This window comes from Venturia canescens, chromosome 1 (genome assembly GCF_019457755.1).
Source record: "Venturia canescens isolate UGA chromosome 1, ASM1945775v1, whole genome shotgun sequence".
NCBI classification, from domain to species: Eukaryota; Metazoa; Arthropoda; class Insecta; order Hymenoptera; family Ichneumonidae; genus Venturia; species Venturia canescens.
This window is the reverse complement of record NC_057421.1, coordinates 11,404,332-11,428,888: the sequence shown is the minus strand read 5'-3', so window position 1 is coordinate 11,428,888 and position 24,557 is coordinate 11,404,332. Positions and strand designations below refer to the sequence as shown.

The window sequence follows — 24,557 nt, the reverse complement described above, 5'->3', positions numbered from 1 at the left end:
TTGCGCGCGTTTTTAATCCGTTGTTTCACCGCGTACAACGTATCTATGTAGTTATGATGCGGGTCGCCGTATCGAATGACCGATTGGGTTAGGTAACTAGCTTTATGCTTATATACGAACATAATTGGAATGCATCGGCGAGTCTGAAGAAGCTTTGGTGCTTGATCCGGAAAGCCATGAAATGTTAAGCCCGTATAAGCCCAACGCATGCCGCCGCACTAGTTGGTCTTTTCGTTCGCGTACGCGTTCGCCGGATACCAATAAATTACCAAGTATTTTAACCGTAATAGGAAAAGTTGTTCGATTAACGATTCAGTAATGTACAAATAATTTTGTTTTCGTACTTTTTGTATTTGTTTTTTTGTTTTTACTCAAGGAACAACTTTCTGATAGAATTTTCCCTTTGGAATCAATAAAAACTGTATTGGATACAGGTCGTCGCAGAGGTTGTAATACTGAGCAAGAGACGGAGAAGTGTGTACAGAGAACCCAAGAGAACTCGGACCGGAAACTGTATTGATCCGCGTGCGCGGTCTCCGCACGCCGTTGTACTTCGACATTTTCTAACAGCAAAGAATGTTTGAGTTTGTTTTGTGCGTCCGTAAATTAATACTTTCGTCCTTCCACTACTTCGATTACGAAACTAACATGGTTTTATGGGTTCGAAAAAAACTGGTGTTTATTGTGACGCCGCGAATACAGTTGATAATCGGTATGAAAAAATAATTGCACGATTTCTTCGTCTCAATAAAATACGTTTTCTAACCAAAGTCCAGCAGGCTTTGATGACTTTTTTCGTTGAGCTCTGTTCAATTTCGAATGAAAATAATGTGATGTTATCCCAAGGGTAATAAATCGGTTGCAAACAACGCGAGATTCAACGATTTTCGTTGAAAAAAATGGTTAATGCAGAAGGCAAAAGGTGTTCGTGCTCTCGTGGCCTCTCCCCTTCTACGAAAATACTACAACCCGACAAAAGTCCGTTTATAGTGCGATTTTAACGTGAAGAGGGGTTATCGATTCTCGCGCACCCACGAACGAACCGTTTGGTATTTTGTTCAGTTCGCAAGGGGCGAGCGGCACTGAGGGGTGCGAAAACATGCCTAGCCTCGCCTTTATAGCTGGCACCCAACGCAGTTGCGAGGCTTTCGAAGAATGCGGTAAAACGGACCACGTGCCCTCCACTCTCCAGCTTTCACGGCAATTTAAGGCTAGTTGAGATTCGAGAAAACGTAAACGTGCATGGAAGAAAGACTCTCGAGATTCATCATTTTATTTGTTGAGTATTTAGACAACATTTCATTTCGATAAAATTAAAAATTTCGTTTCAACTTCATTTTTACACTAAATCTATTCAATCCAAGTTTGTTTTCCTGTAGATAGTGTTGTTGATTATTTGACTAAAAGCAAAAACAATAAAACTAGCGCACGATGACAAACGACGTGAAATACGACATATTTCCGTCATTTGAATACGAAACTTGAAGGAAGAACAATCATGAATAAACATTTATATTTTCACAATGAATGTCAGATCGTTGAAATACGAAACATGAAAAATTGATGATTTGAAGCCGATCGAACACAAACCTCGATTTGTGTTTAAATCCAAAAAAACTTTTATTTCCTCATGTTCCTCTCGTATTTTTTGGATTTCTTCATGCACCATTATTATTCCTGAATAATGACGACCCCGAGATATATAAATTTAAAAAGAAAAAAAAAAAAAAACTTGTTATTGCTGCTTTGAAAACAGCTTAATTTTGTGTATGAAAATACATGCGGTGTGTGTCCTACAAACCCTTCCATGTGCACTTATTATCGTATCCACATAGACATGAAATGCCAGCACCTTTTGATACTCATATCAGGGATTTTTGCGGGCAGAATTTTGGCATTTAGCCGAGCCTCTGGAGTGTGTTAAGTCTTCTCGAGTTTTGAAGCAACTGCCGCAGCATGGTAATCGAGCGGATTAACACTCATCTCATTATTACAAATAGTTTGAAAACAGAAAACAGGAAAATGTTCACCTTTACAAGAACCACCTGTTAAAACAACAAAGATTCACCAAACGGTAAACATCGCGGATCTGAGCAAATATTGGCCAGCCTTGGAACGTAATAATATTTCTCTGTTCGTTTTGCGCTTTTAAATTTGTTGGGTTTCGTACCTCGCCTAGCTTCGTTATCGTAATTCGGTTAGTTAATCTCTGTTTTGTTTTCCATTTCATGGAAATTCTATTCCGCACTTATAAAATATCCCCAAACGAATGGTTAGGGCGAAGGAAAAATGTACTTAGCGTAGGTGACAGCAGGAGGGGTGATCGTCGCTTTTTTATTACGATGGATGAGCTTCTCTTTTGATCATTACATATAGCGCCAGAAGCAATTCATTTTTATACGTTTATTTAATAATAAAATTGATCACCCTCGATGATACATCGTTTTCGATGTAGAGGATCGTCTCAGTCAGTCTTTCGTCAATGTATCAAAACAAAATAGGGAAATAAAATTTGTGATATTATTAGTACACTCATCAAAAAGAACTTGGCTAGTTACCAAAATGCTTGGGGGGAATTGCACTCAGCGGAAAATTGAAGTTACCCTAATTAGGCGGGCGAAAAAAAGACTATTTTCACGAATTTTTTTGACCTCTATAAATTATAAATGTGGATATAAAAAGTGTTTGGCCTGGAAAATACACTCTTAAAATTCGCAAAAATTTTTTTATTTTTATTTTACTCAGTTTTCGTACAGAAAAATGGGAGAGAAGAGAGTTAAAAAAAGATGGGTGTGAACTATTGATAAAATCTCTGGAATGGATGACCAGAAAAGAAATGGTTTTAGATTCAATAGGTAAATAGCTGTAGCGCATATCATACGATTTTTTATTCTTTTTTTAAATCACAAAATGGTCACCATTTTTCCAAAAACTACGAAAAAGCACGTTTTTTTCATCGTTTTTCACAAAAAAAAATAGTTCCGCTCATAATTTCGGAATTCGTATGATAGCTATCGTCATAAAGAACAGGTGGTAAAATTTTGGTAAGGCGATCGGTTGAATAGTTTCGGAAATTTTATCAACAAGCCATGCAGAAACGTAATTTTGAGAAAAACGCGTTTAATTCAAAAGTACACTTAGACTGCTCAGATCTTTATAAAATTTTAGTACGATACTTTTAAATATGTTTACTTTTGAAAATAATTAAAAAAATCGATTTTTTGAAAATTCTAATTAGGCTAGACCTCTGAAGCTAAGGCATATTTTTATCACGCTTCAAACTTTTTTTTGTTTGAAAGAAAAACATAATGCGTAAAGAGAATTTGGAAAAACGAATAAGACCGCTTGTGTTCGATTTTCACTTTGAGGATTGGGATATTCAGACGTTTGGAGATTTATTAAGATATTTCTGGGTCGTTAACTCTTCTACGTCGTGTATGTCATTAGCTGGTCGTCTATATCAGTCCTTCACTTATCGGCCTACTCGAATCTTTCAAGCGTCATTCTGATCCCTCAATCTTGTCGTTGACGTTCCAACAGCTCCTTCACTTTGTGACTTATCTTACGTACGTGGGCACGTCTAATCGATGAGCACAGTACAAGCATCATCGTGCAATTAACAAAACGTGATAAGATGAATAAAAAAATTTCGTCGCCTGTTGCGCACATCGGTAACTCTGATAGTTCAGGGGATAATAGTACATAAAAATGTACGTGCATATGGGCGTGGAAAGTGCCGATCTAGAGGCTCTCGAACCGGTGGAAATATGTTGATAACCAATATGTTAGAAAGATAAGAACGTCGTGCATGGCTGTCTTATCAGATATTGAAAATCGCTTCTGGAAACCTGATGTCGAACCTCCGGTGCAGGACGCGATGGGCGAATCTCATAAAGAGTTTATGTTGGTCATAACGATGCCATATTGTCTCCTTGTGTCTTGGGTACGTCTTATTGAGATCTCGATCTTTATTCCTCGTCGCTCTTTCACTCGCGAATTTTTCTTCGAGGTAAAATCTCCAGGAAAATATATATTTTTTCAAAAAATATCCAATGAGCAATAGGATGGCTTAAAAAAGTTTGTTCACTGCATTCAGTTTATTTGTTAAAGTATAGTTCGGCCGCTCGATGAAGTCCGGTGAAGGCCCACTTTTTTTGGCGGCAAATGATGGTTCAAGGTCCCCTGATAACGATAAGCACAGTTCCGTGGCCTCTTACGAGACAAAGATTGAATTATTTCATTTACAATTTTGGTTTTGGATTTACAAAACGGTGTTGAGCTTCGGAAAAGTTTATATCGTGAAGAAAATTTATCACAGATTTTGTTTCTTTAAAAAAACATTACCTTATGGGACTTTTAAGAAAGAAAGCATGAAAAAACTTTGGATTCTGACGTGTCGAAAGCGGATGTCAGTCATTACGTTGGACTGCTGGGAACAGCTGATTGAACTTCGGGCAAATTCGGGAATCGTGCGGGAATTTCAACAAATTTATTTCTGAGACTGATTCAGGTGCTTTCATTCGTCTAGTAGCTTCGCTTTTTTCAGTGAATTGACCATTCCTTTTTCTTGGTGCCATCACACCGACATAAACTTTCTTTCGCACAATAAAAATATTCCCTAGGTTAGGTGTATCTCAAGTGTCCCCAGTACCAACTGAATCATTAACTGGTCAAGTTGAAATACAAATTTGATCGTTTATGATATTCTTAAAGCATTCTATTACATTCTTGTGATGAAAATATCCTCAATGTAAGTGTTTATTAATTTTATTATCAATTTAGACTTGAAATGAATCAACATGAAATAGTTGCAAACTTGACTAGTCATAGAGCTGCCAAACTACTTTAAATGGAATGGGAATGGGTTTGTCGATCTGTGTCGACGTTCATTTTTCAAATTTGTCTCTGTGTCTGCCACTCTCTTTTCCTCGCTTCTCTCTTTTTTCTTCGTCTCTCTTTCTCTCGCTCTTCTGGTTCCTGTTTTATCATTATTCTTTCGTCTCGTTTCCACGATAATTTCGATTTATAGGAAAAAGGGTTCGAAGTGTCGATGTTTCCTGGATGTGACAAGTGATCTTCTCGTATTCTAGTTAACGATTACGTGCGTTGTCCACTGCGTCCCATTGGTCTGCGATCGCGACCACACTGGCAACGTATCACGACACATCATCATTTTCCCCTCGTTCGTTCTGGTGACACTGGCAAAGTCGATTTGTTAATGGGAATTTTCTGAGGTGACAGTCTCCTCTCATATCCTCCACGTATCATTGTGAACTCGGATGATGGATGACTTTCCGTTCCAACCATTCGACCGGCACTTCAAATCCGCGTTGGTACTTTATTAAGTTACGAAAATTATGTTTGGCCGAAAGAAGCCTCGTGACCTTTCGATACGTTTGGCTAAAAAAAGGTTTTTTATTTAACCATCAGAAAACGTTAAACTTGAGAAAAAATTGTCTTTGAGATAGAAGATTATTATTCAAACTATGCTCTGCCTTTACGAAATTCTGATGTTTTAGAAATGTAAAAAAGAGTTCAACGATTTTGTTCAATCTTAAATTCTGAAAGATCATCAAAAGTGAAACGACATTGAAACGGGATTTCTGTTCAATTACCGTCTATTAAGGGGTTCACCGCAATTAGACGAGCAAAAAAACACTATTTTCACAAAAAATACACTCTTAAAAAACACAAAATTTTTTTTTGTTTTTATTTTACTCAGTTTTCGTACAGAACAATGGGAGAGAAGAAGGTCAAAAAAAGATGAGTGTGCACTGTTGATAACATCTCTGGAATGGATGACCCGAGAAAAAACGGTTTATAAATTCAATAGGTAAAGGATTATAGTGCATATCATACGATTTTTGATTTTTTTTTTAAATGACAAAATGGCCACCATTTTTCCAAAAACTACGAAAAAGCACGCTTTTTTTCATCGTTTTTTGCAAAAAATAACCGTTCCACTAAAAATTTCAAAATTCCTATAATATGGGCTATAGCTATAGCGATAAAGAACACGTGGTAAAATTTTGGCAAGGATCGGTTGAATAATTTCGGAGATTTTATAGAGTAAACGTCGCTCAAAAGTCCACTTAGACTGCTCAAATCTTTATAAAATTTTAGTACGATACTTTCAAATATGTATACTTTCAAAAAATGTAATAAACAAAATTGATTTTTTGAAAATTCTAATTAGGGTAGACCCCTTAATCGTCATCCTCGTTACTCGAGTTTTGTTTGTTCAATGGTATATATCAAAACTATTAAACGTTGCATGTGAATGAAAATCTTGTAGGAAATGGTAATAATTATATAGAATATCTGCTTTCAGGGGTTAAAATTCCACAAATTTCCTTCGTGGAATCGGTTATACTTAGAAGGCAAAGTATCATGTTGGCATGTTGAATAATTTATTAAATTCCATTCCCCCATGCGTCCATGTGTTTGTATGCTACGAGGCTATTTTGATTCTCGACTCTCAAAGTTGCTTATTCTGCCAAAATTACTATCCACCAAAAACTGATAAATCTCTCGCATACTCTATGCTCCAATTTGCGAACGCTCTTGCGTCAAGACCGAGAGTGTGACTCGATCCAACATTGAATGTCGTATAAACACGAACGAAATTCCCTTGGGCTACGAAACAGGTTTCTCGTGTCTCTCTCAACGACTCACTGAGTTAGGAGAGTGATTGGTTCTCACACACAACCCAACAATTCCACAATTATCGTAATGGAACGAGCCGGGAATTGAATCAACGGCCAAGATGGCGTATTAAGACAGCCATGTGAATAATGCGAAATTCATTTTCAGCCTGGTTGAGCCAAATTGACATTCAGTTTTGCGACTTCAAGCACAATTGTTTCTCTAAATATATTATTAGAAAAAATCAAGGCCAGAGAGCCCCTAAATTTTAAAATATGCGTATGAAATATGCGAGCTCTGATAAACCAACGAAAGCGAGCTGCTCCAAACAATTTCAAAAAGGAAACGCGAATTCGATTTACTCTCCTTTTGCTCATTGCGGAGTGTGCTGATTTTCGGATAATCCTTATTAGTCCGGAATCAACAGCAGTCAAACGAAAAGTTCAGCATCGCTTCTCAGAACCAGAGCGATCAAGTTGAAGTTGGACTACGAGCGTAACATGCAAAAGCTCAGGACAAATAGATGGCTGGGGTCAGAGTGGAGAAATGAGGGTAGAAATGAGATAGAAAGACAGACACCGAGAATAGGAAGATCATCAATTAGAGTGAGAAAAGTATATATTGAGATTTGAGATTTATTTCCAAAAGATTCCATTTCCAGACGCTTTCGAATGATAAATTGAAGATTTGATATTGATTAATCCGTCCGTTATATTTGGCGGAATTGCGACGGAATTTGAATATTTTATTCCCCGAGCGGCTCTTGGCATGAGCAACAGACACGAGATTGCGCAGCGAACTCATCATTGCATCGATTCGTTACACACGTTTAAATAATACTCGTAAAGCGAAATTTCATTGTTCAAATGCCTCGATTTCCTCGGATGGGTCTCATCATAAACCGACACATCTGATTATTGAGTTAATTGACAATGATTCGAATCCTCGAGACTGTGGAAAGTCGAAAAAATCAATGAAAGAATTTTGTACGTTTGATTTCGTTTTTAATCTCGAGCGTAGAAACTTCGAATGATAAAATGGAATTCGACTAGAACTTTGAATGTCGAAAATAAATGAAGTAGAAACTTCAAGGTTCGAAAGACGTTTACATCGAAAATAGAATGTAACAAAAATTCGAGTATGACTCTTTCGATTTATAAATTACTACAATCAGCAATACTGTGAATATTCACAATTTCGTAAATATAATAACGAAAGACTAAATATTACTGAGTTTTAAATACTGTAACACCAAAAATTCGAACGATCAAAATAGTGAAACGTTAGAAAGTCGACCGATCAGAATAAAGAAATGCAGCGGAGCTCGAAATACATGCGTCTCACTCGCTCGCTTACTCAGACCGGTGATCTCCAATTTCAAGCATCGCCATTTTGACTTTCGCCGTTTCGAGCCATCGCTGTTTTGTACATCTAAGTTTTATAGGCTCGAAAAATTCACTTTCGATTTTTTACTACTCTATATTTTATTATATCTATAAAACAACTACTCTCCGTTTTGAATACGAAAATATGAACTTTTGACATTCGTATGGTCTGTTAAAATTGCATTCGAAATGAAAACTATCGAAATATATATTTTCGAGTAAACACTAATTCAAAGAAGAATTATTCGGTTGTCCTAATCTGCTAATTAGTCGATTAGAAACAAGAATTTCGTATTATTTATTTTTCCCCAATCTGATATTGCCACTTAAAATTTCGAAATATCGACCGTTCTACAATTTCTTTATTTGACCCTATAATTATTTCAGGTGTCGGAGTTCATATTCTCAGGTTAGGTGGACACGAAGAATTCCCGTTATAATTATAATCGACGAAGAATTTGAGACTCCGTCGCAGGGAATATCTTCCGAATTTTTTCGTGCATTTCTCAGCCTTTGATGAGTCTCTCGAGGAACAAGCTCATTAAAGAATGTTCCGTTAAAGATCACACACGTATACTACCGCGTCTGAATACCAATGCGGTTCTTGAGTATCGAAAGGGACGAGAGAGAGCCACGCATTAGAAGTTTTCTTGTTTCTCTGGTAAATTAAGTAAATCAGTCCCTCGTGGATTAACCGGGGAATGTATATTTTCATAGTTTTTATCTCAAAGCATAAATTCCATGTAAAAGTTAATAACGATCCCTAACGGCTGAGTAATAGCGAAAACTCGAATGAGTAAATTTGTCAAGCCGTAGGAGAGGGGGGTTGGGGGTTGAAGTTGCAGATCAGCGGTATACGAAGGGTTCTGCGTATAAAGTTGTTAGGCCTTGTCGGTGTTTAAATTATAGAAGAGATCTTGGAAAAGCAGTTGTGGCTTGAAATTTGTTGGAATCCCAGAGCTCGTTTGCCTCTGGGCCATTAAATTTTATACGACAAAAAAGACGCTCTGTAATAATGACTATTTTAAGAAGATTTTTTCCACCCTTTCGAGGAACCTCGTGCGTATATCGTAGTAAAGGAACGTTGTAATTGATGTTAGTCAATTTCCGAGCCTCCGTTATCCACTGCCAATAATTTTCGAGTCCAGAAATAACCTCTACCATCGGAGGAAACACATTCACTTCTTATAACAACAGAAACAAGAATAGCAATAATAATGGTGTAGGGACCCAAGTAATTTGTGTTTGTTTAGTGAATTCGTATGCGAGGAGCGTCGTTGCTGCGTTGGATCCAGTACACTGAGTAATTCCGTGGGGAAACACGGGGCTAGATTTGAGCTAATGCCTTTACACGATCAAGCCTTCTCTACGGAAAGCCCCGTTGAAACTATACACGAGCAAGATTACACAATGTAAACGTGGTTGTGTGCCTCGTACGTATTATATAATCGGCGTATTCTCAAAACGGGGCCAAACTGTCGACGAATTCTCTCCCCTTTTTCATTGGTCACAAATAAGGGCCGCGTTACAGTTACGATGCAAGCAGCGAAGGTCGCTCTGCTTACTCGCTTGGCCTTATAGCATCGGTAACTGCACACACTTTCGGGGAAACTGAGGTCGCGTTTTCGGCAGACTCGCAACTGGCGTGAAATAAGCATTTCGTTTTGGACATCAGCCAACAAAATTTTCATCGGTCGAGAACAGTTGCAAGCTGGTATATACACGCTTACCGAATTCTCAACGTGCTTGGTGATAAAAATAATAAATGAATATCGAACGTACGCAGAGAGGCGAATGATGTTGCCAGGTCACGTACAGCTGTAGATATCATTTCACAAATTTGGCTATCTCAAGATGCAAAGTTTCATTGAATAAAAGAGTCTCGAATTCGTGCTCAAAAGAGCCTCTCACAGATTAAAATCTTTACGTACACGCAAAGATGTAATGAATTGTGATGAATTTAATGACAAATTAAGTCTGTTTCGTTCGCTTCATGTGAGAGAACATCGCACTAGGATTGATTGCTATTTCCAGTTGGCGCTGTGCATACAGATTTTAGTAGCAAGATAACCAGAGCTCGTGTACTCCTATGCAGTGATCGATAAAACGTACAATTTCCTTCTTGTTTGAGCCCTCCGCATGCCCGACTCTTAAGGTCCTCTACTACTTGCTATACCTCGGTGCATCATATCGCTCAGTGTTTCCGGATCTACCGCTTTTGCCGTTGACCACAGCTTCAGAGATACGGACCGGACGCGGCCTCGACAGAACAGATGGAAGCGGTTTGTTTGACGTTTCAGTGTTGTTTTGTCCGAAATACACACGTTAACACGGAAGGATGAAGAGAATTTGACACAGTGTAAGCGGACAGATAGTTTCTAATTGCTTTACAAATGAATGCGATTGACGAAGCAGTTTCGATAGGCATCGATTCGTTCTAGACTTTGGCAAAGATTTTGTTATTGCGCCGTTTTCCTTATCTTACTTCATTTTTAAATTCATTGTGAATTCACTCGAGTATACAGCGCGATTATCACAAAATACCAAATACGTGAGATTGGCTGAGCAATTTTTTCTCGATATTCATTCACTGTGTGCTGCTAAAAATATTTACATCGAGCTTATAAGAATCGTTGATAAATTGTACCCACATGGAAAGAACGAGGCCGAAAACTCTAGAAAAAAATACCAAGAATATAGTATTTCGGTAAATGCAGCATTAATAGTTATAAGAATTGTTCTATCCGCCATAGTAAAAAGACCAATACTCATACCTTTTATTAAAAAGACTCAAGTCTTTTTCTCTAAAAGCATAGTAAAAAATGTTTTCAGTCACTTCAAATGTTTATATTGTTAAGTATGCTCGGGCAAGCCTGAAAAAAAACTCTATGTATGGTAAAATGTCACACATATTCGGTGTATATTCGTCTATTTATCACAGAATTTACTATGCTGACAGTCGCAAAATTTGTGATTTACAATAAATTTCCACTTATTAGCAAGTGTTGGTCTGACGTGATGAGTAACGTTCGAAAACAAAACGAAATATAGTTCTGACGTGCATCACTTTTTGCTATCCACATAAAGTTGTTTAGACTTATTCAAGGGACGAAAAATAGCAAAATTTAAAAAATACTGTGCTGTTTGTAATCAGTGGTTAAATACTTTGAAAATTCTTGAAAAATAATGTATTCCTCACTGTACAAAACGAATCCGTTTTCTCCGTGCAGACACGAACAGGGGAGAAGCTCAATTTCTCGTTACACAGGATACGATTACAAAAAAGAATTTGGTCCTCGGATTTGCGATAGGTTTTCTGTTTAAATGTTTCGCAATGCTTTTATACAAAAGCCGATTTACTTGATACACCGTAGACGAGAGTTTTTGATGTCCGCGCGCTGAGTGATCGCCTCTCGAACTTACGAGCTCCCAATATGAAAGAGATCCTTTTGCCAATAATATCAGAATGGTGGATTTTATTTGATCCTCTTATCCTGAATTATGTGCATATATATATACGAGGTAATCCACGACAGTTTGATTGTTTTATTGAAAGTCGTCGAAGGAGAAATACTTTTACGAATTCTTCGATTTTTATCTCGTCTATTTCAAGGGTTACAGTCCTTTTGAAAAAATCGATATTGAAAGGTTTGACAACGTTGCAACGCCGAGCTGTTATACTCGTCGATAAATGTCTCGATTTCTCTCAGTTCAATTTACGTTCCCGTATATAGTATGACCAATTATACGACTTTTGAGCCTCGTGTTTATTGTGCTTTGGGACAAATGAGTGCACCCACTTGGGCTTTTCAACATCTACTCGATACTTTGTCCATTAATTCAAACAAGTATGAAATTTGTCGAAATAAACGATCAGACTGCAACATATCCGAATGCATTCGTACATCTACAGTGATATATAATATAACTCAAGTCCGACAGGATATTCCCATTGCTCTCGATTATCAAGACTGCTCAAGCGTTAACACGAGGAACGTAGACTTCCATGGTCGCGCATTGTTTATCGTTATTGTTAGCCGGTAATGAATTCCATTGCGTCATTCCTGGTAATTCCCGGTCGAGCATTATGGGGCGTTACTGCTAGGCAACATGTACGCGGTTTCAAACAAATTCAATGTCCGTTTACATGAACGAAATTGCACGTGGAGATGGAGAGGCACAGAGACATGGAAAGAGATACAATTGAGGCACTTTCGGGTCTGCACATATTTTCTTTTGTGTTCGTTTTTTTCGCTTTTCTTGCGTTTGCTCATACTTCGTTGATATTTTCATTTGGAGATTGAATTTTAAAAAATTTCTTTTTTAATTTATTTTTAATTTTTTATTTGGAGATTTGACGAGCGAGTTTACTCCGAATGGCGGGAATTGGAAATATTGTATGGGTCGTTGGCTTCAAATTTTTGTTATCGTCAGGGCATTTTATGTATTTATGCTTTTGGTACGGTTTCCTCCACCCAAATTCTGATAAAAGCAAAAACAGTGTTGAAAAGTCCATTTTTTATTGGCATTTACTGACTTTATGTATTTAGATGTTTGTATATATTGAGACCGAAGGAATAAGAAAAGAAGGCGAGAAAGAGAGGACTGAACTTGTGAACGTAAAGAATTCCGGAATGTCCTACTAAGCTTCAATTTCCGGTGCTTCAAATGCAACGAGGTTACACGAGGTTTCTGTCAATATAGACTCAATAATGTTTCCATTTATGGGTGTCCCTGGAATTCGAATGGCTTTCAACATCCTTAATACATCACAGATCATGAAGGTATTTCAAAGAAAAAATGAAATGTGCACGTCGAGCGAAGATTGATTTGCAGCCCTATTGAAGTTGAATAAAAACACAGAACATGATAAGCGCTAATAAAAGTTCATTCAACGTATATCAAGAATGAATTTTTTATTCATCCCAACAGGCGCGATTTGAAAACGCACTTCGTCTTGCAATAACTTCTGGCTCGAAGTTATTCTTGATTTTAACTTTTTTCCCAATGTCACAGCAAACAAATTATTTCATCACAGGAAAGCGCATAAATCACGTCATCATGTGCGACTGTCATTTTTTTCATTCGGCAAACTCCCAACAAATGACGGCCATTTCAACTTCACGAGCAAGGGGAAATCGACCGATCTCGATAGAGTCAAGACCAGTTTCCCCTTGCCACAGCTGGTCTTGACTCGCTCTGCCTACAAAATTCTTCTTTTTCACACTTGGCGTCGAGATGCTGCAGCGTCCCTAGATAATGAAATAAAGTTCAATATTATTAGAATCGTTAAAATAAAAATGGAAAATCAGTTGCAATGAGTTTTTCTAATTTTTAGTGCAGTTTGGGGCCCAGCAATCCGAAAAACCACCGATAAAAATAGTAAAGTTTTATTGATTTTCCAAATGCGTGTTTGCGGAATCAGATGAAATACACTTGCCACAGGCTTTTTTGTAAAAGAAACGACGATGGACTTTTACTCGAGAAACAGATGAAATATCGTTGACCTAAAAACCAGAATAACTATGTAACCGCGATCGAACAGGGAGCGATAGGATTCGGATATCCATCAATAATATTAATCCCGAAGGTTTGTAATTTTAAAACGTCTTTGTCTCGGCAACATTCGAAAAAACTTTGTTCCCTGCTCTCTCTCTCTCTCACTCTCTCTGCTCACCACTTGCCGCTGATTTATTCTTCTATAAAAAACATTTTAACGATCACGAAAATATCCGTAAAAGTATGATAAAACGAGATGGCGGTATGGGAGGAGTAATGGAAAAAATATGTGAAGAAAAATGGAGAAAGATTTTCCTAGCATTTTTTCCTCGGCATGTCGGATTCTGGAAACGAGTTTTGAGATCAAATGCACTCTTTATATCCAACAAATGCGTCGGTTGAGAATCTTTTGTTGTGCGTCTCCTTACAATTCTTTTCACCCCCTTTTCACTCTTGATTCTCCTCCCCAGCTTTTCATTGGACCCATTTCAACTCTGATATTCAAAGCTACACTATTCTCAAGTCACTGATGGAAGCAGGCTGAGTATGGAACGACCTGCGTGCTGAAGCACGTTTAATTCGGAACCAATTGAAAAAATCATTCAATATTATTATTATTATTATATATTCATCATCTAATGATATATAGACTTTTTCAATATTATTATTGTTAATATCCTACCAAAATAGATTGTAGCAAAAGATTGTAGCTCTTTTGTGTGGGTCGCACAATAAACTATACGCGGTTTAGAACGCTTTTTATTTATTTTAACGTTTGCGCGCGCTCAAAGGAAAAAGGTGAGCGTGAGTTTAATATCTAGCATGCTAGCACAACCACAGTCAATTCACTGAATTTGTTCAAATAGAACTTCCAAACTTACCTTTTTGAAGCTATGCAACGAGTCGTAACCCTCACGGTTCAATCCAGTGAAGAGAATGTGTCCGAGAAATCCGGGAAAGCCGGTACAAAATATTACACTCCGGATGTCAAACGATTCCTTGAGTTTTCCTCAACAGTTAGCGTATAAAGTACGCAAGCCTGTACAGCGTGTAAATTTACGTTTCGTGCCGCACTAACCGCGCGGTACGATCCACTGCGAAAAAACATTTGGTTGAAACACTTGAAAAATGTTCAATTTAAATAAAATATTTAGTCCGATAAGCACGACAAAATATTTATTTACAAATATTTCACAAATTATTTAGATAATGATTCAAATTGATTGCGATTTGGATTTACGAAATTCAGGGTTATGTGACGATATTTGGGTTACTCTAACGTCATATTTTGTTGCTACAAAAATATTAGTTAATGCATCCGAAAACTAGGAATACATACAAAAAAAAGTTTTTCGTACCAACAATTGAAATAAAAAAAATTAACCATTTGATCAGGCAGAAAATTTGGTTGGTTAGTTAAGAAATAAGCAAATCCGTTTAACTAAATTGTGTACATAAAATATACTTAACTTTCTTCCGAGGTAGACATTTGTATAGACAATTGATTTGGTTCGTCATCGATAAGATTTAGTTAAGCTTTTTGAAGAAAAAATCCGACTATCAAAATTAATTGTTATTTTTGACAAATCATGTTGGCTCTTATAATAATACATGTCTACAAATTTTGGGTTATATTCAGCTGACCAGTATGATTCGATTTACAAAATATTTATTATTCTCAACAAAACCGTTTAGATACTTCAGTACTTTATATTCAAATAAATATATGCTAAAAGTGTATGTGAATTAAGTAGAAATAAACAAATGTTTCGAGTTTTTCGCACAAAATATTTGGTTTCACTCGTTTAGTTAATTCACATAAACAAAAATTCAGTGATTCGGATAAACGAACTATGAGTGAAGTCAATGCACCCTGCGCGTAAAATCATCACGCCTCCTCGCTTCGGCCGTAGTGCTGCACGATCGCTGGCGCGACGTAGGCGCAGATCTCGCACGTGCGTGTTAAATATGCAAAAATAAACTTTTAGATAATGCCATTTTTTTTGACAATTGTCTAACCAGGACCATTGATCGTTTGCTTTCTCTTAGCGTGCGGTACGTTTTACAAAAAAAGAGTGACAGCTCGTGGCGAAAATCATCCTTAAATTGGCATGAATTAACGGGTAAAATTAATGAAAAAATTTCATTCTCCCAATGTTTCTGCATACAGCTTTGCAGGTTTTTCAAGCCCATTGAACAGTGCAATCCTGATTTCCACTTCGTTTTCATCCCACTAACTTTCTTTGTCTTGTTCCATCAGGAATTCTTTGCTAACTACTTCTTTTCACCTTCGTCTTCGCACGAGGGTGAAAAAAAAAAAATGATCGAAAATCATTGCGATCCAGTCAGCTCTGTTCCGACTCAATTTCAGTTGTCAACGAATGCAATAAATTTAAAAATCTCTTTCCTAATCAACGCGCAAATCGATGCACATTCAAATACAAAGTTTTTTAAACCTATAGTTTCAAAAAAAATAGAACGCGTAAAATGAAATCAGTAGATGCAAATAATCCAACGTACGAGTTAATCGTTTCAGTATTCCATTAGATAAACGTTCGATAAACCCGAGTCTGACCTGCACGGAGCATTTCTACTGGCAGACAGACACTGGACGAATAGCCGAGATTCCTGTTCTCTCTCGCTTTCCCTCTAATCCTTGTACGTGTATTGTTTCCATTTATATCCTGCAGATTAACGGATAATTGGAATAATGGTGGTGGAGCAAGAGGATAAAAGAATCCACCTCTCCGCTCTCCCCTATCGAGGGATCCTTTACCCCGAACGATCCTAATTCCTCATCCAAGCATTTTGTTCAGCTCGTTTTGTTTTCTCTCTCGTAGCTAGTCGGTGCCACACCTTATCAACGAACCGTGGAGGCTTTTGTATATCCCTGCAGAAAAAAGAGGCAGGGTGGAAAAAAAAATTCTCGAGAATTCACATTGTCACAATCGTGACAAAGTTTTATAAGCTTCAAAAACAAGAAAATCAGTTTGAACACTACGATTTTTCTCTCAAAGTAATTCCCCTGGGATCGAATATTCAACGTGCTTAACGACGACTTTTTGGTGACATGAATTTCTCGCAGTTATTCTTGTTATATTGAGTCTAAATAATGGTTTCAAAATAACTAATTCTAAAATTCAACTATCTAATTCAAAAATTCTAAAATAACTAATAGTTCACGCGAGCAAGGAAAAAACTGATGGAATGGTTCTGTTAAAAATAAAAAGAAAAATCGTTATTTCATTTTGATGTTTAATTATTGGACGATCTGCACGAATCAAATTCCTGTGGAATTTGTGAAGCACGATCGACTCTCCAGTACAAGCAGAATGACTAATGCGACGTTTATAATCCCCATTATATGCCAGTCTTCTTATTTCGATCGAAGGACGAATGGCAAAATTCCTTTTTGAAAATTCATTTTTAAAGCGTACGTTTCGTTTTCCAACGACGCACGTTTCTTTGGCACACAATCTTTGTATTAATGATTGCCTGAATTGGATGGAGCGAGTGCTTGATTTTATCATAACTTTTTGACGCTAGTTTTTTTCACTGTGCGTCAAATGGTGAATGAAAGGGTCGAGTGTGCTGGTGGAGAAGAGAACCAGCTTCGTTCCCCGGTGCAAAGTATACACTCGTGTACAACTCGTTAAGGGCGTTCTATGGCCTTTCGTATCGACGATTTGTCTAGCCACATTTATATAGCTAAACAAGCTATTTCATCGGACTGCCTCGTGTCAAACGCTTCGAACGACGATCGATCGATGCTCGCGTGCTCCGTAAACTAGGCCCGACTAAATCTTAGAGCTAACTTAGCTTCTCGTCGCAATGAACGTCGAATGCAAAGTAGGGAAGAATGAGTTAATGGCGAATAGAGTGAGTGACGCTAGACACTCAACTATACAAAGAACCACCGTTATCCGAGTTTTTTACACACTCGCACGGAGAGAATTAAATTTGAAAAATTACCGTCCAGTAACGATTGTGCGCAGTCGAGCTGCAATTCATGATATTATTATGGAAAAGAAATTGAATATTAATATAAAAAAAATAATATTCATTGTTCACAGTAGAAACTTTTACTTATGTTAGTAAATTTTGACGTCACTGTGAATTTTACGGCACCGCACTGTAAACATTCCCGTACGAATGTTTATGCCAGGATGCGGCTACACTGAGCACATGGTAGGGGATCTTGTCATTGTATCCCCATTCTTTTTATATGCTCAGCCCTTCGTTGAAGTGTGTAAATGACCGTTTCAGTGTGCTACGAAATTCGGAAACGAGTGAATTTCACGCTAAATATTACGGTTTAATTTTCTCTGTGCACGTTCATGCGAACGTTTTTGCCACGACGTGCAAATAAATGCAAATAATGCCGATGTAATGTGCTTGTTTTTTGTGAGACTCAAAAAAGGAGGGTAATTCATCGTATCATGAAGATCGTAGAAAAAATGGAGGAAGTGATTCGAAAGTTTTCGCTCCCTGCTTATTTCCTTTCCAGATCATTTCCTCAGCTGTGAAAATAATAAACGTAATCAATCTCTGTACTGCTGTACCCAAAGAATTTTCCATACTAATAAAAATTTGAATTTTTTAAGCATCGAAGAGGGACAGTCTTCAGAAATCTCATTAAAAAGTTTCTTCATTAAAGGGAATACAGTAAATTCCATAGAAAAATAATTTCAATGTGTAAGAATTACGATGCAGGGGTGTGAGTGAAAAACTGATTTGACATGACGAGAAATTTAGCAGTGCATGAAGTTCAACCCTCGGCCCACTTAACTGTGGATTTCATTCCTCCTGTGACCGAGCACGTCCCTCGGAAACTTGACCGTAATTCATTCGTGAATGAATTACACCCGACGAGCAGAGAAGGAGTTTCGTGTTGAAACACTCTCGCAGGGTTAACTTATAGACGTGTGTATTTTCACACACGTGAAAGGTGACAGCTTGCAAGCAAAACGTCTCAACAGCCACATTTTTACATCTTTAGACGATTTACTGAAAGACTTTACGAATGTTAGAAAACTATTCGTGTACGATAGGTCTCCACAAGGAAGAACGAAACGGCGGTTGGCACGAAGCCTTTCTCGTTCATCCGGCACGTCGTCCGCATCGTGAAAACAGAAGATCTAAATTAATAAATGCTTTTTACTAATGGATATGCTTCTGCTTGTCGGTGACTTTGCCTTTATTGATAACCAAAGTGGCATCGAATCTTTAACCAATCAATGATGGTGCTGCGTTAAGGTACTTCGATAGCTCTTTTTTCCCTTTTTTTCCTCGTGCAAATTGGCAAGTCATAACAATCTCCCTTCATTCAAATTTTCCCTTCATGATCTAGTTATCTTTCTTGATTATTCCAATTTCGAGATTCTTTCAAATTTTTTCTCACCTAAATAAGATCTTGACACCTCACTGATCGCATGTTTTCAATGTCCGAGAAAGAACAACGAAAGAACAAAGATCCAGAAAGAACAACAGCCTCCTTGCTGCGTGAACATTATTCACTGTGAAATATGTTCCAAAAATCATTCAGATTATCGTTAATGATCAGTAAAAAAAAATATATGGTTACGATAATTCACAAATATTTCATAATTGCTCGCTATTTTGGGAGTTCTACATTTTTTCTTTTGCGTACACCCCTGCTAGAATGCATCCTCATGTTGTATGCACGTATACGAGCATACAAATGAACGCTCAGAAGCGCGTGAATCGTGGCAACACTGTGCGTGCTAAAGTATAGTGATAATCATGGCTTGTCTCACGCGACAGCGTTGTCAGGTCGCAAACCATGAAATTCTCCGACTCAGATTCTCATGCGATTTTTATTACAATCATTTTTTCCTCAAAAACTGGACGGTAGATCATGGTTTTTTTTTTTAATTTTTTCTTCAGAAGATACTCTCACACTGGGTTTTTAAAAATCAAAATCGTAAGAACCGTTCTCGAGTTAATTCGATACACATTTTTTGTTTGACGATTACCGTGCGTTCGGATGGAGAAAACATAGAACTTTAAGAACATAGAACTTAACTTTTAGTTTTTTCATAATTTCTGTAAGTATTCGGGTTTTGCTATGGAACAACCTTAAGCCTTCATAAAATTGAATTATCGCCAATTGTCGTGAGTTAATTGTATTAGAAGATCATCGCATCGGGAATAAAATACTTTGCTTGACGTTTCGAGTCAAAAATCACATTGTACAGAGATAAACGTACGTCAAAATTTATGCGATGATTTAATTGATTTATCGCTATTAGGCTACGTTCAGAACGTGTTTTTTCTTTCTTTCCCCTCAAAACCCATTTTCATGATCGTCTCGAACACGAGCACGATAGTTTGCCCCAACCAAAACTCGTTAACCAACCTCAAATAAATTTTGATTGGTACGTGACAAATTGGCTCGGCATCATCACCGAGCCAGCGATACTATCGCTACACTTTCATATCGTACCTCACGTATATTAATTTGGGAGACAGTGAATATATTCAAAATGTATCCAAACGATGAAATATAAAACCTTTTCGTGGATATAGATGTCGTTTCTCATGAATGATTATATAAAATGAACAATGAAAACAATCCTGTACTGTATTTTCATGATTATCTCTTTTCGATAAAACGATGGTTTTTATTAATGTTAACGAAATTTTCGAAAATCCATCTCGTCGAATAACAATTCGTTGAATAAGTCATTGTAAAATTTTGAAATTCCATCAAGCTTCAATGTTTTAAAAGTATACTACGTTGACGTTATAAAAAGATGGAAAAATCATTTTTGTGAAAGAAAAGCTTCACATATTTAATAAATGAATAATTTGAATGGGGATTAAAATTCAATGAGAGCTTTGCCTATCCAGAGTCGTTAGAGATCCGTGAATCAGTGAAAATGTAGTTTCTTCAAGGGTCGTTTCATTAAACGAAAACACCCGACGCTACGGAAGCTTTCACTCAAAGCTCTAGAAACATGAATCGAAAAGACATTGGAATGAAGTAGCTGGAGGCTAAAAGAGGAATTCTAATTGACATTTTATCCTGGTAGGCGTAATAGAATCGTCATCTTGATTATTCACTGACCCTCGACAGTGAGAAAAACGTCCTGAGCAAGCCAATAGAATGCTGCTATGTGTGTAAATCCATTTGAGAACTCTCATTAAGGCCTTACATACATGCGAAAAAACGTGATTTTCTTGATTTTTATCCGACAAGAAAATAAATGTTTATTGTAAAACTGTGAACGACATTCATTTGTACATTTGTTCATGTACTTGTACAATTTATTTCATCAAAAAATTTCTCAAAATGCAACTCCAGCTGTATTTCAGTAACACTTTTTTTAAGCATCAGTTCGGTGGACATGACAACTAAAAAACTATCAATCCAATCCATACCCAATTCATATCACTTATTTATTATATAATAATAGCTTGGGCCTGGACAAAGGATTTGTAAAAATTTTGATTAAAAAAATGCCGACAGTTTTAGCAGAAAATTCATTTTTTGAGTTGTTGAATTTTCGGTTTTTTTGTTACAATTTTTTTTCCCAACAAAATACGAAATCTTTCGTCCAGGCCCCGGCTATATAATCAATAAGTGGTATAAATTTGGTACGGATCGGATTAATCGTTTTTCTAGTAATCGTGTCCACCGCAAAGGTATTTAAAGAAAAAGACGATTTTGAGATAATCGCGTTCAAAGATTCAAGTATTAGACGACCGCGGGCACCGGGCTGTCGGTTGAAATACCCATAGCTACGAATCTAATGCTCCGATCTTTATGAAATTTGGCGAGAATATTCTTCAGACATTGTACTTGAAGAATAACTAATAAAAAAATTTTCGATTTTTCCGCCCATCACAAGTGTATATTAAGGCCTTAAGTATCCAGTGAATCCAAATTTTTTTCTCCTATTAGATGCTTTTCATATCGCCTTTGATGAATTTTCCAAATAATTCATCCGCCAATTTTCCCAAGATTGTTTCAGACCATAGCTCGTGATATGTTCAAGCAGCACGAGACTGTATTCTGCGCGATCTAACAACCTGCTCTGTTTCACGTCGATAGGAAAGCTGTCGTGTGTATGCTTACGCAACGTGAGAGGGTACAATACCAGGACCGAACGAGTTGGTAAAGCTCTCCAAAAACTTCCATAAAGTCGTTACCCTGTCGACGTTTTGTCGACTATTAAAGTTTCATTTCCCTTCGCAATTACCCTTTCGCTTTCACCGTACGTTTCGCACTCTCGTATTTATCTGCCCGGTGGGATTAAAAACTAGATGAAATGTAAATGACGTACAACATCGTTGTTACGAGAGACAGGCTCCATCCAATTAAATGAATGTGACTCCGCGCTGTTTCTACCGTGACGATCATCACAACGAATCGACCATTTATTTCTGAATAAAATCCATCACTGTGGACAGATGTGCACGGTGATTGTTGTTACGTTCATGCTTTCCTAACGTTACAATTTTTTCAAATAATCTCGCGGGTGTGACTTTTGACCTTTTGAAAAATAGCTCGCTTCTCGTGTCTGATTTTTGCCTTTATTAATAATAATTCAACAGAACAAGAGTTATTATAACTTGATGCGTGTCATGTCATGTGCGATAGAATTCTTCACATGCGTTCATTCGTTCGTCACGTTCCGGTATTTCGAACTAGTATAACGCCAAAATGATGAAAAAAACAATTCTATAGAATAAATAAACAAAGCAAAAAATTGAATAAAAAAGAAACGATCAAAGCGGCCATTCGGTCCACGATGCTCATGAGTTCTTTGGCCTACGTCAGACCGTCTCATCGGCATTCCCCCGAGCTTCTAAGCACGCTGGACCAGTTTTTAATGCAACCGACGAGAGCGTTTGTTGTCAGTGAATACATTCTTTGGAGCATTTTAGTTTTTTTTTTCTTTTGAACAAGTCCATATATTTTTGTCGACCTGAGCCCCTGGCTTGTTGACTTTTTATTCCCGTTCCTCTGTGCTCCTTGTGTCCACAGAATTAAAGACGAACGGGGCAAATGGAATTATCTTTCTCGAGTGGTTTTTCCTGAAAAAATTCTCTCCTCCGGGATCAACAATTTGCATACTTCATTTATTTGACATTGGGATGGCTGCACTTTTAAAATGAATTTGTGTTGTTACGCTTGAGCTGCTTCCGCAGAATAATTCGCGATTTTTGGAGCTTGCTTCTGCTCTTTTTCATTTTATGGCTCCTGAAAATCTTTGGGGCGTAAAAAAATGCGTCGAAATTGTAGCTTGATGAGAATAAAACCGTTCTAAGAATTTTCTCATTTTGTTCATCTCTCAAAGCTTTTGGGTAACTCAAGAAAACAGGTGAACGAGAAAGGACTTCTTTCTATGGGATTTTCCTCGTATGCGCCATGAGAGTTGGACTTGTACCTTTACTTTGCGGAATATTAGAACGCCACGTTCACAGTATCCCGAGATGAAATATGCTCTATTACATACTGAGTCGCGAAGTGCTCTTTTGAGCAGCGGTACATCATACATACAGATAGGCTGGAGGCAGATTAATTTTGTAGAAGGCAGTTGGAAAGTACCGAACACCGCGGAACGATATTAAGCAGGAAGAACCGCAAGGGTGAGGGTTTACTGCGGTAAACCAGAAATTCCCATAAAAATGAAAAGTTATATCTTAATTTCAAAGCGGTTTTTCAACCCCCTGGAGAAACCTTTCGATACTTCCGACGAAAAAGTTGAATTTTCACGTGATTAATGCAGCTTTTTACACAATCATTCCAAATCATCGATGTAACGGTTACCTTTTTTTTCTAGTTCTAGAGAAACAATGAAGTTCGAAATGATGGACCGTGAGAAGGGGCTGGAGCTGTTTGGGAAACTCATCCGGACGAAGAAGATTGAGAATATGCAAGGTGATCAACAACGATCAGGTCCAGAGCCCGTACACCCGGTTGACTCGAAGCAGAAACTACAGGTAAAATCTGCTCGATTGTTATCAGTGATACACAATGATACAGTTATCAATATTTAGTATGCCATTGACGATGGAGCTTCAACGTTGCAGTGATGAGTGATGACTATTTCCTCTGTTTAAAATTTCTGTTAAAGCTGTTTTCGAAAACAGAGAAAACAGTTTGTATAAGTAGAGAATAAAATTTGTCTACACACTAAAAAAAAAGTCTTTGGAATAACGAAATGGGGCAATACGGGGTGCCAATAAAATATATTATCATCACGAGGTTAAACATGATTAAGGGGGTCATCCCGTGTGGCAGCTGTATTTTTTGGGATTTTTTCCTAATTTTTTTTGTGGCGAGGAAAAAATCATAGACTTTTGAAATTTGAAGGTTTTATTTATTGGTATTTCAGCTCACAGGAAATAACAATAAATCTTCACAGGAACCCATATTTTTCTCCATGGTCTCCATACGATTTCGGAGAATTGTTTTTTCTGAGGAACTGCTTTTTCCGCCGGAACTAGAATTACACAGAAATACTAAAAATTGAAGGATTTTCGCGCTTTGAAACATTTTTGAAAATTAGAGTTTTGTGTTTCGAAGCGCGAAAATCCTGCAATTATTAATATTTCTGTATGATTTTAGTTTAAGCGATAGCCACTGCTTTACAAATTGAAACGCCATTTGGTTTCTGTGGAAATATGGGTTCCTGTGGAGTTGTTTTATACCGAATAAACACGAGATATGAGATTTAAAAAATTCTATTATAAACTTGAAATGCCAATAGATAAACCCTTCAAATTTCAAAAGTCTATGTTTTTTCCTCGCCGCAAAAAAATCTCGAAAAAACCCCAAAAAATCCGGCTCCCACGCGGGGCGACCCCCTTAAACGAACAAAATAGTTTTAAATCAAACTGCAGATTCATCCTCTCGAAAAAAATTGCGATTTAACGAAGAAAACTCTTGCAATAATATCAAGTGCTATTGAATCAAAAAAAAAATGTCTTACTTCATATTTTCGATAATTTAATGCGAGTGAAATTGCCTCTCGGATAACCCTTTCGGTTTTGGAA

General features: G+C 37.3%; 1 protein-coding gene across 1 annotated transcript in view; it reads left to right on the top strand.

Moving 5' to 3' along the window:
* LOC122410838 (probable cationic amino acid transporter) overlaps positions 1–24,557 on the top strand; it is a 67,509-nt gene that overhangs the window by 4,943 nt on the left and 38,009 nt on the right. Inside the window, exon 2 of the mRNA XM_043419286.1 lies at positions 23,342–23,501. Within this exon, the coding sequence (XP_043275221.1) occupies positions 23,355–23,501 (147 nt within the window). The 5' untranslated portion in view covers positions 23,342–23,354. The remainder of the gene's footprint in view (positions 1–23,341; positions 23,502–24,557) is intronic.